The following is a 15,426-nucleotide window of genomic DNA, read 5'->3' on the forward strand; positions in this document are numbered from 1 at the left end:
GTGGTAAAGGCCCCAGCCGTCAGCCTGCCATCCATGCTCACCTGCAGGTGACAGGCGAGTGTGAGGGCTCTTTGCAGATTCTCGGGGTGCCACTGCGCCCCAAGCTGTCCCCTCCCACTTCTGCTTGGAGGTGCTGTTCCTGGATGGCACCTCTTAACTCTTCCAGAAATAACTCAAGCCAGAGGCAAGCAGAGCTGTTGTTTGTGTTTTCTAGAAGATCATGAGCTCTCTGTCATCCACATTGGAGGGTGTTTCCTGTTAAAAAGGAGCTTGATCTGCTTTTCACCACAGAACAAGTATTACTTCCTCTTTGTGGGAAGGAGTATTCCTTAGGCCTCACATACCTCAAAACAAATCCTCTTCTAACGAGTCTTACCCACTGGTGGCATGCAGACTCTGACCTGGGCCATTCATTGACCTTATTGGCTGAGATTCTGGGTAGTTTCTCTCTCTCTCTCTTTTTTTTTAAGGTTTTATTTATTTATTAGAGAGAGAGAGAGAGAGAGAGAGAGAGCGTGCACACAAGAGCATGTACACAAGCCAGGGGGAGCAGCAGGCAGAGGGAGAATGAGAAGCAGACTCCCCGCTGAGCAGGGACACCCCCCTCAACCCCCTGACATGGCCCAATCCTCCCAGGACCCCGGGATCATGACCTGAGCCCAAAGCAGATGCTTCACGAACTGAGCCGCCCAGGCGCCCCTGGGTAGTTTCTCTTCTACCTGTCTTTACCTCCTTCCTCTGAAGTGCAGTGTGTTTGGGAGGCAAGTCTTGGCAGTTGAGGCCAGGACAGGCCGGGCTCCTCCTGGGGGTGGAGTGCTCCCACCAGGCCTCACCCAACTTCTCCAGCTGAGCCTACAGAGTGAGGGTGCAGTCAGAAGTACCTGACTTCCTATCTTTTTTTCCTTTTATTTCTGGACACACCTCTCTTTGGGCTAAAACTCACAGAGGCTCACCAATTTTGGTAAGAGAATTTTGTTATAAAAAGTACAGCAAGTTAAAAAGTATTAGATGTAGTTTTAGTGATCAGACTTAGTAACTGCCTCCTGTGCTGTGCATATACTTGATGATGTGAATTACTTTCTGCTATCTGGAGAAGTCAGAATGGGAAGAACCATTTGGTGTAGGGTCCAGGGCCAGGACATTGGCTCTCCGGGCTTCCCATTCCCGAATACTAGCCTCAGGGTTGCTGGGAACCTTTTCCTACCTGACTGCTGTCCTTCAAGTGGTGGGGCAACAAAAGTGGAAACGGGTATTAGAGACTGATAGAATTGTTTCCCAACCAGACGTCTCTACATCTTGAGTCCAGAAACCTGTTTTTAGTTGGGTTCTACATTATGATTTGGTTCGGTTACAGAAATGATGTGTCCGGGGGCCCCATAGGTGCAGCATCAGGAGCAGTGGGTGCCAGAGCTCCCCCTCCTATCTTGCCTGTGTTCAGTAGGCCTGTTTGGCCACACAGACCATCAGGGTCCTGCTGGGAGAGGAAGGGGTCACCTTTTAGATGCATCTGAGCAGTGAGAGACAGCACTGGGTCCTTCTGCTCTCTCCAGCTCTGCCCTGCTCCCCCCTTACCCCTCTCTGTCCTCCACATGCTCTCCTGAGTCCACAGGGAGCGCATCTGCTTGGCCCATCACAGCTACTGTCACCTCAGACCGGCCCAGAAGCTGCCGGCCCTTGAGCCCGGTGCCCTTCTTTCTCAGTGCTGCGGTGTCCGAGTGTCAGTTGACGGGCAGACCAGGCTCACCCACAGCTTGGGCACCAGGTGTCCTTCCCATTTGTTGGCAGTTTGCTGGACAACAGGTTGCAGAGGCCCACCCAGCATCATGGCCATCAGGTGTCTTGCCCTGCTTCCATTTACCTCACCATTGCCTGCTCCCGTGACATCCTTCTATGCTCACATACTCCCCGATTCCACCAGCCAGGGGGGCTTCCATTCTGCCTCTTGTCATGGGGAGGGCTCACCCAAGCCTGAGGTCGCCTGGCTGTCTCCTCAGTAACCACACCCCAACCCCAGCTCCAGCTGCTTCCCTCTAGCCACCTGCCCATCATTACCCAGGTTTCTGTCCCCTGCATTCCCTATAGGCCTTGATGGCACTGTTTTCCAGCCATTCGCCTTCAGCAGCATGTGGCGATTGGCCTCCACACCTCCCTCTTCTCAGCCCATGTGGAGTGAGACTTCTTGGGGACTCAATGTTGTGTGTCCTCTCCCTCTCCTCCTTGAAACCCCAGGACCCTGCCTTCCTACAGCTGTCCTCGTCCCTGGTCCCTCCTCTGAAGACTTGATTCTCAGTGTCAGGACTCAGTTACCTCTGTGCCTTTTTAGCTCCCCAGGGCATCCTGTTTGAGCCATGACTGAGAACCCTGGCATAAGAAGCAAATCCAGCCTCTGTGGCAAGGGAGACCAGGCCCTCCACGGCCCTGCCCTGCCCACCCTTGACCTTCCTGCCACTCACCTTTGCCAGCAACTGCTTAGCACTCCCTGAACCGTGCAGGGAACATTCTTTTGTTTCTTCCATGCTTTTTGTCCGTTAACATTTCTTTTGTTCAGAAACTCCCTGGCCCTTTTCCCACCCCCCATATCACCCCTGCTCCTCCTCTTTCAGTACTGGCATCGAGGCTGCCCCCAGACCCTGACAAGATGATTCTGCCCACCCCAAGCCATTGTCCCACCTGCTCAGAGCTCTCCTGTGTGTTTCCAGCAGCTCTGTGTGTTGCTTTGGAAGACCATCTCCTGCTGGGCTGCGGGCATCCAAAGGGCACAGATTTCTGATTTCTGTCCCTCTCTGTCCCAGCCCCAGGTTGGCATGACGGAGCGAGCCTTGTTTTCTCAGTTGGTCTGCCAGCTGGAAAGCAGTGTATTCCTGGGGAAAGACAGGTAGCAGGTGTGTCTCCCAAGTCACAGCCCAAGCCCCACTTGGGGTCAGATGAATGGGCTGTGCTCACAGCCCCAGCTGTATGGAAGCCCTTGCCCTTTCCAGTGGGGGCCAAAGCCCTGTAGCAGCTGCTGTCACCATGAGTGACACTGTTGAGACTTGAGGTTGCATTTCTTTATCTCAAGTGTTTAGAGAAACCATGCTGGAGCTAGAGAGGCTTCTGGTTCTCTTGGGCCTGCAGCTGCTCCACCTGCCCATCCCAGTCTGGAGACAGGCAGTCCCATGAGGACGAGCCCTTTGTGCATGCCTGTCACCCTGAAGAGGTGCATCCTTCCTCCAGTGCTTGGGTCCCGGCCGCACCAGCTGACAGGAAGTGACATTGAGCCATATGACAAAATGTGGCAGTTTCCTTTGTCCAGGGGCCACATTTCCACTCACAGTATCTGTAGGAGCCCCCTAGATCCCCCTAAGAACCATGTCTTGGCAGCCCATTATGTCCTGACTTTGCCAGAGGTATAGCTAGCCTATGAGTCTAAGGGACTCTTGTCTAAGTCCCAGCTCTGGGGCGGACTGGGTGGCTCTGAGGCTTGGTCGCAGCAGCAACATGAATGAAGGAATGAAAGGAGAAATAAAAGGGGGAATTTTTCCTTACCCCATAAAATCATTTATCTGCCTTTAGGTCCCAGTGGACGGGGTCTAGATGTGTCATGTGTACAGCCACTGAATTACCATTCGTGGCTGAAGGCTTTGATAGCTGATGGGGGGACAAGGAGGATCCTTGGAGAGATCTGTTGAGTTGACTGATTGAATTTAGTTTACTGCTTAGGAAATTCCTGTTGGTCCATGATTGGGCACATAGGTGCCTTGTTTTCTAGAGTAGGTAGGGAGATGCTGGCCAGATATGTTTGTTGATCTGTTTTTAACTGACTCTACTTTTTAGAACAGTTTTAGATTCACAGTGAATTGAACAGAGGGAACAGAAATTTCCCGTATGCCCCTTGCCCCCACCTGGATAGCCTCCCGTGTTATCAGCCTCCCTCTCCAGAGTGGTAGGTACCTTTGTCAGTCGATGAACCCACATGGACATGTCATTATCACCCACAGTCTGTAATTTTTTTTTTAAGATTTTATTTATTTATTCATTAGAGACAGAGAGAGAGAGAGAGAGGCAGAGACACAGGCAGAGGGAGAAGCAGGCTCCATGCAGGGAGCCCGATGTGGGACTCGATCCAGGTCTCCAGGATCGCACCCTGGGCTGAAGGCAGTGCTAAACCGCTGAGCCACTAGGGCTGCCCCACAGTCTGTAATTTACCGCAGACTTGGTGGTATGCATTCTGTGGGTTTGGACAAATGTGTCATGACATGTATTGACACTACAGATGCACCCAGGGTAGTTTCACTGGCCTGCAACCCCTCTATGCTCTGTCTGCCAGTTCAATCTCTCTGCTTGGTGTCTTCGGCTATGAAGCAACCCAGATTCTTTGTAGATCCTGTCCAGCTCACATTTGTGAGGCAAGAAGTTGTCTCCTCATAGACCCCACCTTCTCAAGAGACGTCATGACTCGCTGTCTGGAAAGAGTCACTCTGCTCAGCCCCTCACGCCTTCTGAAGCCAGGGTTCTCCCAGTTTTGATCTACGTACACATTCAGTGTAGGGCTTCATGGCATCTACTTAGTATGAGGCACCAACAGAGATGATGCTTCTGTCCCAAGGTCACAGAGTGTAGGCAGAGCCACGTTCTCTGACAGCCGAGCAGCCTGGCCCAGCATGCAGAGACCGGGGCCCAGATTTATAGAGAGCAGCCAGTTCTGTTGCTCATGCTCAAAGACTCTCTGGGACAGAAGGTTCCTGAAAGGCTGTGGTTCTGTCCCATGACTCAGAAATGACAGTTGTGACTAGTTATTAAGACGACACCTGATGAGCTTGCTTTTTAGGAGGTTAATTAGGACACAGGTGGTGGTCTCATAATCATAGTCATGTAGATACACAACATAATTTGTGGAGGCCACGACAGAAAGAGAGAAACAGATCAATGGTGATGGTAATAACAACAGCTGGTATGTATTGATTTGGAGAATCTCCTTTTTCCCTGACAACAGTTCTCGGAAGCGGGAACCATTTATTGTATTTAAGAACAGAGAGGTAAGGGGCTCCTGAGTGTCTCATTGATTGAGCGTCTGGCCTTAGGCTCAGGGCGTGATCCCGGGATCCCGGGATCGCATCCCACATCCAGCTCCCTGAAGAGAGCCTGCTTCTCCCTCTGCCATGTCTCTGCCCCTCTCTCTGTGTCTCTCATGAATAAAGAAATAAAATCTTTAAAAAAAGAAAAAGAACAGAGAGGTCGGCTTGGTGGAGGTTACACAGCGAGGAGCAGGGTCAGGACTGGAACCCAGGTCTGATTCTAGAGCCAACATGCATAGCCACTCCACTGTGCTGTGGTGACTTTAAGACTGAGGTTTTTCTAATTGGTTTTTTCCCCCCTCATCCAGAGTGACGACATCAGGGGTGATGGAGAACATGAAGAAAGTCAAGAAGGTGACCAATGGCTCAGTGGAGGCTCAGGGTGATTGGGAAGGCACCGCATGATGGAGCAGATTGAGGCTGGGACTGTCAAAGAGAACCTCTAATTTATTAATCGTCCTAGTGGTGAGCAGGAGCAGTTGGCACCTCCCGACAGTGACACCACGGAGCACGCGGCTGGGAACAAAGTGCCACGGAAACCTAATTTTTTACTCTCTCTTATGGAAACTGGATCTGTGGCTGGTTATGGGCAGCTAGAATTCTTCAGATGGGAATGGCGGGGAGGGAGTGCAGACAGGAGGAGGATAAAAGGAAGACTTTGTAATTTATATTTCTCTCTTTTTTAAATTGAGAACTCTCAAGAAATACACAGTTGTGCCCTCAAGTGTGTGGCAGCAGGGAGAGCGGTGGTGGCAGGCAGGCGGGTGGCCGTGCAAGGCTGGGGCTGGTCACAGTTCAGGAACAGGGGATCAGGGGCTGAGGTAGGATACAGAACTTAGAAGGGAAGGGGAACTTTGAGGGACAGAAATGAATGAAAATTAGGTTATTTTAGAAAGCAGAGTCAAAACCCAATTTAGTAACCGGAGGCTGCCGCAGGATTCTGGCCCTGAACCCAGATTCTGAAAGTGACCAGGAGCCAGCAGCTCCTGAGGCCCAGTGGTCCTCTCTTCCCAAAAGGCTCTGTTGTCCTAGGGCTGAATATCACTGTCAGAGTCATGGCTCTGGAATTATGGTGGGAAGTGCTATTCTGGATTGAAGCATATTTGGTGTTGTCTAATGGATAGACAGAAATGTATGTTTAAGCTCAAAAAGCATTATCTAGTAGGATTCTCTTGAACATCTGGCTCCCCCGACTGCCCCGAGCAAGACCACCTCTTTTCCCTCTTCTGTGGCTGTGTTGGTTTTGTGTAATCAAAATATGGAGAGAAACGGGAAGGAATTTCCTTAAAAGGAGCAGCTGGGGGCAGAAAAGCTAGTGTTTAAGCAAATATTTGAGTACAAGCAAATTGTCATCATTATAAGTTTTTCCTATAAACCTGGTCGGCTTTCTGACAGGAATGAAATGGGCCTCATCCGTGTCTCCCAAGGGCATGCACTCGAAGAGAACAGGTGTGGTTAAACAGAGCTTTTCTCTCAGGGACTGGGGATGGCGAACTCTCTCTCAAACTCAGCCGAGGGCCCTTCCAAGCTCTTGGAGCCTGGGGATGGGTGCGGGAGCAGTGGTGCAGCTGGTAGCGGAGTCCTCTGGATCATAAGATGAGCTCAGAAGGTCCACTGCAGCCCAGGGGACGAGGGCTCGCGCTGAACTCCTACCAGAGTTGTGGTCCCCAGGCCTGAGACCAGAGGAAGAACCATGGCCTCATGGGGAACGCTCCCCGGGGGTGCCAGGAGCCCACATCTGTGTGGGGGAGAAGGGGCCACTGTCTTCCCTTTGGCTTGGAAGCGTCCACCAGAAACTGCAGAACCTGGGGGTTGTGCTCAGCACCCCAGCTTCAGGCACCTGTAGAGTCTGTCCTCAGTTGTCCTTCCCCTGTGCTGTCCTCTGTCCTGGACGAGGGAGCAGGAAAGCCTTCTTTCCACGCACGTTCCTCAGTCCTCAGTGCACTGCACAAAGGAGACTGAGGCGTCCCAGCCAGCTGTGTGCTGCCACCCAGTGTCCCCCCTCTTCCCAGGCGGCTGCTCACCTCTCCACAGATGTCAGGGGAGGGCCATGTGTCTCCCCACCTTCAGGAGCAAGGAAATAAGCCCCAAGTATTTATTTAAAAGTCTTTCTTTTTCTGTCTTTCTTCCTTTTTTCTTAAGTGAGGGCTACACGATGGGAGCCTTATGGAAGTTGCAGGGACGATGGGAATATTAAGAGTCTGTTTTCTTGGCGTAAACATAGTCCCGGGACTTCCAAAGTGTCTCATGCTATGGCCAACCTCCACCCCCCCCCCTTAGGTGCTTCCCTTAGAGGGACACCTTTGCTGTTTGTCCTGCGAGCAGATGTTCTTGACTAGGCCATGATGACTTCTTGCAAGACCCGGAAGTGTGAGGAAACTTCCCCCCTAGCCAGGGTCCCCACAGGGGTGTTCTCAATTCACTTGCTGGAAGCAGGGGAGTGAAGGAGGGAGGGAAGAAGAGAATAGGTGGGGGTAGCCTCTACCTCCCCGCCACTACCCGAGCCACGCCGGGCCTCGTCTGCCAGCTCATGCTCATAGCGGCTGAGTGGCTGCGGCGGGACAGTCCTGACCCCTCTGAAAGGGAGAGTGGTGATGTCAGAGTACAGGCTAATAAGCAGCGTGTCTGCCCAAGTCCTACACTGAAACTGGCAGAAGGTGTGAAGTGAAGCCCTGTTATCAATAAAAATCAAACCCCCAGCCCAAGATGGGGAAAACTGGTTTTCCCACGTTTGTACAAGTTGTTAGAGTTCTCCATCCTGTAAGATGTCCACGTTTGTACAAATTGTTGGAGTTCTCCATCTGTAAAAATGTCTTCCCTTTCTCCCTGTCTCCATCATCTAGTAGCTGTGACCGGCACTCCACTCTCCCCCCGAGGCAAGATGACTAATGAGGTCCAAAGCCAGGCAGTCACCCCTGTCCTTCCAGCAGCTCGGTCTTCACCACCACACGCAGCGCTTCCACACTTAAGCCCTTCAGTGTTTTGGGGAGCAGGCAGAAAGGATCGGGTGCGCATCATAGAGTGATCAGCAGTATTTATAGCCTTGCTTTGTGCTCCTACTCCGTGTTTCTGCCTACGCACAATACCCATGCTTCCTTTGAGACATCTGTGGACTGGAAGTGCGGCTGGCTGTGAAATTGTAGGAAGTAAAGGATCTGTTTTCATGTAATAAAGTGTGTGTATTTTGCTAGAAAATTACTACTTAGACAACAAGAACAATCATCGATCTCTTAATTTTGGCTTTTAACAGTGGCCAAAGACTTGGTCAGCCTATTTCTTGGTTCCTTGATGCTTTAAAATTTCAGTAGCAATGCATTTTAACCTGCTGAATACAACTCTGGTGAATAGGTGGCCCATTCTCCCGTTAGGAGCTGCTTACTCTGCTGTAAAAGATGGTTTCTCAGACCATAGCTTAAGTCAGTTCAGTTTTCTTCCAAGAAACTGCTCTGGAGTAAAATGTCCAGGTTTGGTTTCTCCTGGACATATCCGGGCAGCCACAGCAGCACTGCCTCATGTTCTGCGTGCCTGTTGTGGCAAGATTTCTGTTCCTGCATTATGATCTCCTCAGGATATCTGTGCTCCCTTGTTCCACAACTGGCCGTCCCCTCCCTCTTCTCCTCCCCTCCCCCTTCTCCCCCTTCCCCTCTCCTCAGCCCACAGCTATTGATTCCACATAGGCTCAGTCTGGGAACATGGGCTGAAGGCTTTGGTGCACTGCAGCATTTTCTCCCAGTAGCTGTGAAGGATGTACTTTCTAACCCAAGGAGAATTTTATCAAGAGCGTACATACTAGTGTTGCATGTTACGCTTTGGACCCCCCACACTAAAATATATTCTTGTTTAATACTTGAGAGGCTGTTGCCAGGAGCCAGTCCTTACAGACCGAGAAGGGTGTGAAAAATGCCTGTTTGAATTGTGAGTGGCGTCCTGGCCATCTCCCACATCCTGAAGCATCTTCTCCAAGGAAGGCTCTCAGAACATTAGATGGTCTGCTGAAGTGGTTGGTGCTGCTCCATACACCCCGTGGAACAGTAAGACCGTTCATGCTGATAAGCTGCTGGATTTCACAAGAAGCAGATCCCAGCCCCCTCCTCAGCCCGTTTCCACACTCCACACTCACCCCTTAGTGCTTTCTTCTGACACTCTGGCCTTTTAACAGATCGAGAATGTACCAAGTCCATGATGCCTATGGCTGGCCTGCTGCCTGCTTCTCCCATTCAGGATTCAGTAAATGAGTAGGTTCCCCACTAAAGAATTTAGGCTCTGACTTGGTACTTCTTGGTATATCAAGATGTCTTCATCTGGAACGTACTGTATGTTCTAAGAAGTTGCTCTTTACTCCAGGTTTCTCCAGGGTGTTTTGGGCAGGAAGTCTTTAAAAAGAGGCCCACCTGAGTTGATGCTAGTACTTGTCGCACCTGAAAATGTAGCTGAACACTCCAGGTTTGGTGAGCTGAACATTCCAGGTTTCCCCCAGGGCTTCTCTGCAGTCTGGCAGCGCATCTGTGCCCCCCATGTGTGGTTTATGCTTAAAAAACATGTTTCTCGATGGCTCTCTGTTAGGGCATGGGACATGCATAAGCCCCGAGCTACCATGTAAGGAAGGCAGCCTGGCGGAGAGGGACAAAGCGGTGTGGGAGCAAGGATCTGGTCATGCTACATAGGGACTGTTGAGGTTCTGGGGGCAGGTAATCTGCAGGCAGGCTGTTTGGGAAGGAGGAGTTCTGGACAAAGTCAATAAGGTCTGACATGAGACAGAAAAGCTAACTCACTTCGAAGACAGCTTATTTAGGGCAGGCTCTGGGGTTTTGTGGTGGGCAGCCAAATCAGACAGGGGGACCAGTGGGGCAGCCTTCTTAGCATAAGATACTTATTACAAAAGGATCCCCAAATCCTGGCCACACAAGGGGGCAGTTCTTGACGCCTTAAGCCTCTTTTGCCAACCATAAATTGGATTTGCCTGGTCATGTGATCTCAAAAGAAGCCAGACACATCGAATCCAGAAATAAGTTTCATTTGGGGGAGAAAATGCCTGTAAATATCATTTCTTTCCAGGTTGGGATGCAGGAATTTTCAGTATTTTTTTTAACACTGATGATCATTGAAGAGTATTTATGTAAACATATAATGGGTGGGGGTTCTGATCAGGGTGACGTATGGGATGGGTTCTCTTGCTGTGATGCAGACATGTAAAATAAAGATTCTCTGACAGAAATGTATGTTTGTAATCCTGCAGGGAGTCACTGACTCCTGGCTGCTGTCTCTCCTCCCGCTCATCATTTTTTCCTTTGTGATTCTTGTTCATTAAATTAGTTAACTGCCTCCCACCTGCTCGTACTGACAACAGTGACTCCTACTAGAGAAGTTCTGCATACCTCAGCAGGCCATGTCGGCTGCACCGCCTGGGGGCTCGGTTCTGGAACAGACCTGTTTCCCCATGCCCTGCCTCTGAGTTGAGGCCAGTGGGCACCTTCCTGAGCAGGACCTGCACGCTGCTGCCTGCGGCCTGCTGCCACTGGAGGGGAGGTGACCGCGCAGCCTCAGGGTGAGGCACTCGCTGCCACCGGCTCTCTGACGCTGCTTATCAAGCAGGCTGCCAGTTTTCCCACATCAGAATCATAGAAATCCAGGACTGTAGATGCAGAACATTTTTAGAAGTGCAATCCCAAACCCCTTATTTTATTACAAAATTTTTTAAGTTTTTTTTTTTTTTTTTTTTTTTTTTTTTTAATGATAGACATAGAGACAGAGAGAGGCAGAGACACAGGCAGAGGGATAAACAGACTCCATGCCAGGAGCCCGATGTGGGACTCGATCCTGGGACTCCAGGACCACGCCCTGGGCCAAAGGCAGGCGCCAAACCGCTGAGCCCAAGGATCCCCACTACAAATGTTTTAAACTGAGGTGTAACTTAACATACAGTAAAATTCACTCTTTAAATGTACAGTTGGTTGAGTTTGGACAGATGTGTATATGGTTCTGTAGCCTCCACCATCATAAGGACAGAGCATTTCCAATCCCCATAAAGTTGCTTCGTGCCCCTTCTCAGCCAGAACCACCCCATCCCTGGAATGCCCCCACCACAGCTCTGCGGTTTTAGAGCGCTGTATGAATAGAAGCCTACGGTCGGTCCTTCGTGTCTGGCTTCTTCCACAAGGCATACTGTTTTGTGGTTTATCACTCCAGTGCTCTGGCTTTACAGCTACAAAAATAAGGGCTAGAGAAGGTTTGCCCCTTCTCAGGTCTGCTGGCTCCAGCCTTGGTGAGGATTAAGCCCTCATTCCTCATGGCCTAGACATTCGGGGCTGGGGATGGGGTTTACAATCCATGTTATTTGGCCTGAGTTTTCTGGTTCATGTTGGTGCCTCAGGACCCTCTGGGGTCCTCAGATTACCAAAGGTGTCTGTGGAATGAAGCATGAGGAGTAGGATGGGTCTTCTAGTGGGAGAATCCCAGGAATCAGGCAGGACTTCCAGGAGTGAGAGCTGCGGGGGCATCCCAGAAAGGGGCAGCCAAGAGAAGGTGTGGAAAGGACCTTAGGGACCACCTGAACCAGGTGAGCAAGCATCGGCCCTCTGGAGGGCCCAGAGTCTTCCATGGGACCTGAGAAGTAGCACTGCTAGCAAGCTCCAGGTGACACACTTGAGAACCACCTCTGGGAGCCAGCCAGCTCCCTTCTGGAGACGCCTCAGTCACATCGCTGGCACGTCTTCCGTCAGCTGGAGCTGCAGTGAGCAGCGAGACCACTCTGGCCCGGGGCCTGCCAGTGGGGTGACCGTGCTCAGCAATGAGGGGTGCTAACAGGGGCTTGGGGGCCCAGCTGAACTGCTTTTTGATCAGCATTGGCTTCCTGCTCCCCAACAGCCAGGCTAGGGCTTCCCCCAGTTGGAAAGGCAGTCCTCTGGGCCTGGAGCCGTGGGGCCTGCAGCCCAGGACCGGGGCTTGTGTCGAGAAGGCCTCACCTGCTTTCCCCGTTCTGGGGAGATGCAGAACAGGCCAAGTCGGGAGCCTAGCTGAGAGCTGCCACTGCCTCCCCGGCCCAGGCGCCTGGTGAAGCCCTCCCTGTGCCCACATGAGCCTGTGGATGTCCTGTCCTTCCCCAGGAATCCGGCAGACGGCCAGCCACACATGCCCCCCCCCCCCCCCCCCCCAGCTACGGAACAGTGGCAGGTAAGACCTTCCTCATGCGCACCTGGTTCTTCTGCAGTGCTCCTGAGAATTCGCAGGGCTCCTGGGCACCAGCCTGGCCCCCACCTGGAGGGAAGTTGGCTCTGCAGTCTGGAGACTGGTGTTTAGTGGGCTGGGGTGACATGCTCAGGAGCTGTGCCTTCCACAGCTCCTGCCAGTTTGCAGGGGAATGCTGACCTTGAGAAAATGAGGAACCTGCTCATTAGAACAGATCTGCAAGGACTGAGCCAGAGGCGCCTCGATCACTCAGGAGTGAAAGTAGTTCTACACGCACTCGTGTTTCTGGGGAGCCTGGTGTTGCGGGTGCATGTGGGGAGAAGTATGGGCCATGCTGGGGGCCCTGCCACCACATCCTCCTGTCTCCCCTCTCACCCTTTTCCATTTTAACAGGCCCCTTCCCATCACAGTACAACTCCTTTGACTTTTGCGTTCAAAACAACCCAAATCTCCCTAGGCCACCAGCAGCCCCCCGACCCCGACTCAGACCAAACCACCCGAGTGTGCTTCACCTCCCAGCCCCCTCCCCGCCAGCCAACTCCCTGCAGCCTGGTTTCCACCATCCAAAGTCACCTGCAACCTCTTGGGACTGGGTTACTATCTGTGGGGACTTGAGGGACTCTTTCCCTCTTGAGACGCACCCTCAGACCCCACTGCACCGCACAGCATCACCTCCTACTGGCCAGGTTAGACTTCCAGCCGCTTCCTTCTCCCTCTAGTTGCATGTCCACTGTTGGCTTCCTGTGGCCACTGCCTTGGTGTTAGGTTCTTCGACAGTGTCCCCGCTCTGGCCCTGGCAGCTTCCTCCATTCCCCTGCGCTCCGAGCCCAGAGTGTTATTTCTAGCCTGGGACTGCTTTGAGCCCCTAGTGGCTTACCCAGCTGCCTCCTGGGCTGTTTTAAAAGCACTTCAAAGCCACACTTTCAAAATGAATTTGCCACATCTCGTGTCCTTGTACGTGTGATCCAGGCCAAAAGCCCGGGCCTTACCCTTGACCCTTTCTTATCCCCCACCCCATCCTAGTGCACCCCCCTGCCTCCCCACTAACGCTGCCCAGGCCAGCTACCCTCACCTTCACCTGGATTACACCACCAGCCAGTCTTCCTGCTGGCAGCCTGGACTCCAGTCTTGCCCCACTTGCAGCCTTTTGCCATGCCTCAGCCAAGGGATTTTTTTTTTAATAAAATAATTTTTATTGGTGTTCAATTTACCAACATACAGAATAACACCCAGTGCTCATCCCGTCAAGTATCCCCCTCAGTGCCCGTCACCCACTCACCCCCACCCCCCGCCCTCCTCCCCTTCCACCACCCCTAGTTCGTTTCCCAGAGTTAGGAGTCTTTATGTTCTGTCTCCCTTTCTGATATTTCCCACACATTTCTTCTCCCTTCCCTTATATTCCCTTTCACTATTATTTATATTCCCCAAATGAATGAGAACATACACTGTTTGTCCTTCTCCGATTGACTTCCTTCACTCAGCATAATACCCTCCAGTTCCATCCATGTGGAAGCAAATGGTGGGAATTTGTCGTTTCTAATGGCTGAGGAATATTCCATTGTATACATAGACCACATCTTCTTTATCCATTCATCTTTCGATGGACACCGAGGCTCCTTCCACAGTTTGGCTATTGTGGACATTGCTGCTATAAACATCGGGGTGCAGGTGTCCCGGCGTTTCATTGCATCTGTATCTTTGGGGTAAATCCCCAACAGTGCAATTGCTGGGTCATAGGGCAGGTCTATTTTTAACTCTTTGAGGAACCTCCACACAGTTTTCCAGAGTGGCTGCACCAGTTCACATTCCCACCAACAGTGTAAGAGGGTTCCCTTTACTCCGCATCCTCTCCAACATTTGTTGTTTCCTGCAGCCAAGGGATTTTTAAAAAGTGTCTACCTACTGTGTTAGTACAGAGACACAAAAGTGAGCAAGGAGGATAAAAGATCAATATAGAAAAATTAACTGCGTTTCTATACACTTGTAGTGAAAAATCCAAAAATGAAATAAAAGCAATTCCATTAAAAAAAAAAAAGCAATTCCATTTACAGTAGCATCACAAAGAGTAAAATCCTTAGGAACATGTTTAACAGAAGTACAAAACTTGCACTCTGAAAACCAAAACATTGAAAGAAATTAAAGGAGATCCAAATACATGGAAAGCCATCCCTTATTCATGGAGTAGAAGACAGTATTGTTAAAATAATAATATTCCCAAATTAATCTACACATTCAGGCAATTTCTACCCAAATCCAGACCAACTTCTTTGCAAAAATTCACAAGCTGATCCCAAAATTCATCTACAAATGCAAAGGAACCAGAATAGCCAAAACAATCTTGAAAAAGAAAAGCTGATAGACTCCCACATCTCAATTTCAAAACTTATAAAGCTGTTAGTAATTAAGAGAGAGTGGTACTGACATAAGTATAGATGTATACAGATCAATGAAATAGAACTGAAGTCCAAAAACAGACCCACACATTCATGCTCATTTAATATTCAGCAAGGGTGCCAAAACATTTCAATGGGGGAGAAACAACCAAAAATCTTTTTATTTAACCAATGGTGCAGGGACAACTGGATATCCACATGCAAAGAGTCCATGTGTAGCCCTACTTCACACCATATACTAAAATTACCTCAAAATGGATCATACACCTAAAACTACAAAACTCTTAGAAGGAAGTGGATATGTTTTCATTACCTTGTGTTTTCGCAAGGTTTCTTAGATATGACACCAAAGCATAAGCAACAAAAGAAAATAGATCAACTGGACTCGATCAAAATTAAAGCTTATGTGCTTCAAGGACACATCAACAGGGAAAAGACAACCAATTACTTGCAAATCATGTATCTGATAAGAGTCTCAATTCTAGAATATGTACAGATCTCTTACAACTCAATAAAAAGAACCCGCTTTAAAAATGAGCAACATCTGAATTTCAGAGTTCATACATGTTGTAACGCATATCAGAATTTCATTCCTTTTTAAGGCTGAATAATATCTCATTGTATGTATAGACCACATTTTGTTTGCTCATCCATCCACCGATGGGACACTTGGATTGCTTTCACTTATTATTGTGAATAATGCTGCTGTGAACATGAACATACAAATACCTGTTCACGTCTCTGCTTTCAGTTCTTTGGGATATATACCCAGAAGTGGAATTGCTGGATCATAG

General features: G+C 50.2%; 1 protein-coding gene across 5 annotated transcripts in view; it reads left to right on the forward strand.

Moving 5' to 3' along the window:
- Window positions 1-10,269, forward strand: part of GPR107 (G protein-coupled receptor 107) — an 80,904-nt gene extending 70,635 nt beyond the window's left edge. For all 5 annotated transcript variants that reach the window (XM_072778323.1, XM_072778324.1, XM_072778325.1 and 2 more), the window contains one exon: window positions 5,363-10,269. In XM_072778323.1, the coding sequence (XP_072634424.1) occupies window positions 5,363-5,459 (97 nt within the window). In that variant the 3' untranslated portion in view covers window positions 5,460-10,269. The remainder of the gene's footprint in view (window positions 1-5,362) is intronic.
- The last annotated feature ends 5,157 nt before the right edge of the window (window positions 10,270-15,426 follow it).

Source organism: Canis lupus, chromosome 16 (genome assembly GCF_048164855.1).
Source record: "Canis lupus baileyi chromosome 16, mCanLup2.hap1, whole genome shotgun sequence".
Classification (NCBI taxonomy): Eukaryota; Metazoa; Chordata; class Mammalia; order Carnivora; family Canidae; genus Canis; species Canis lupus.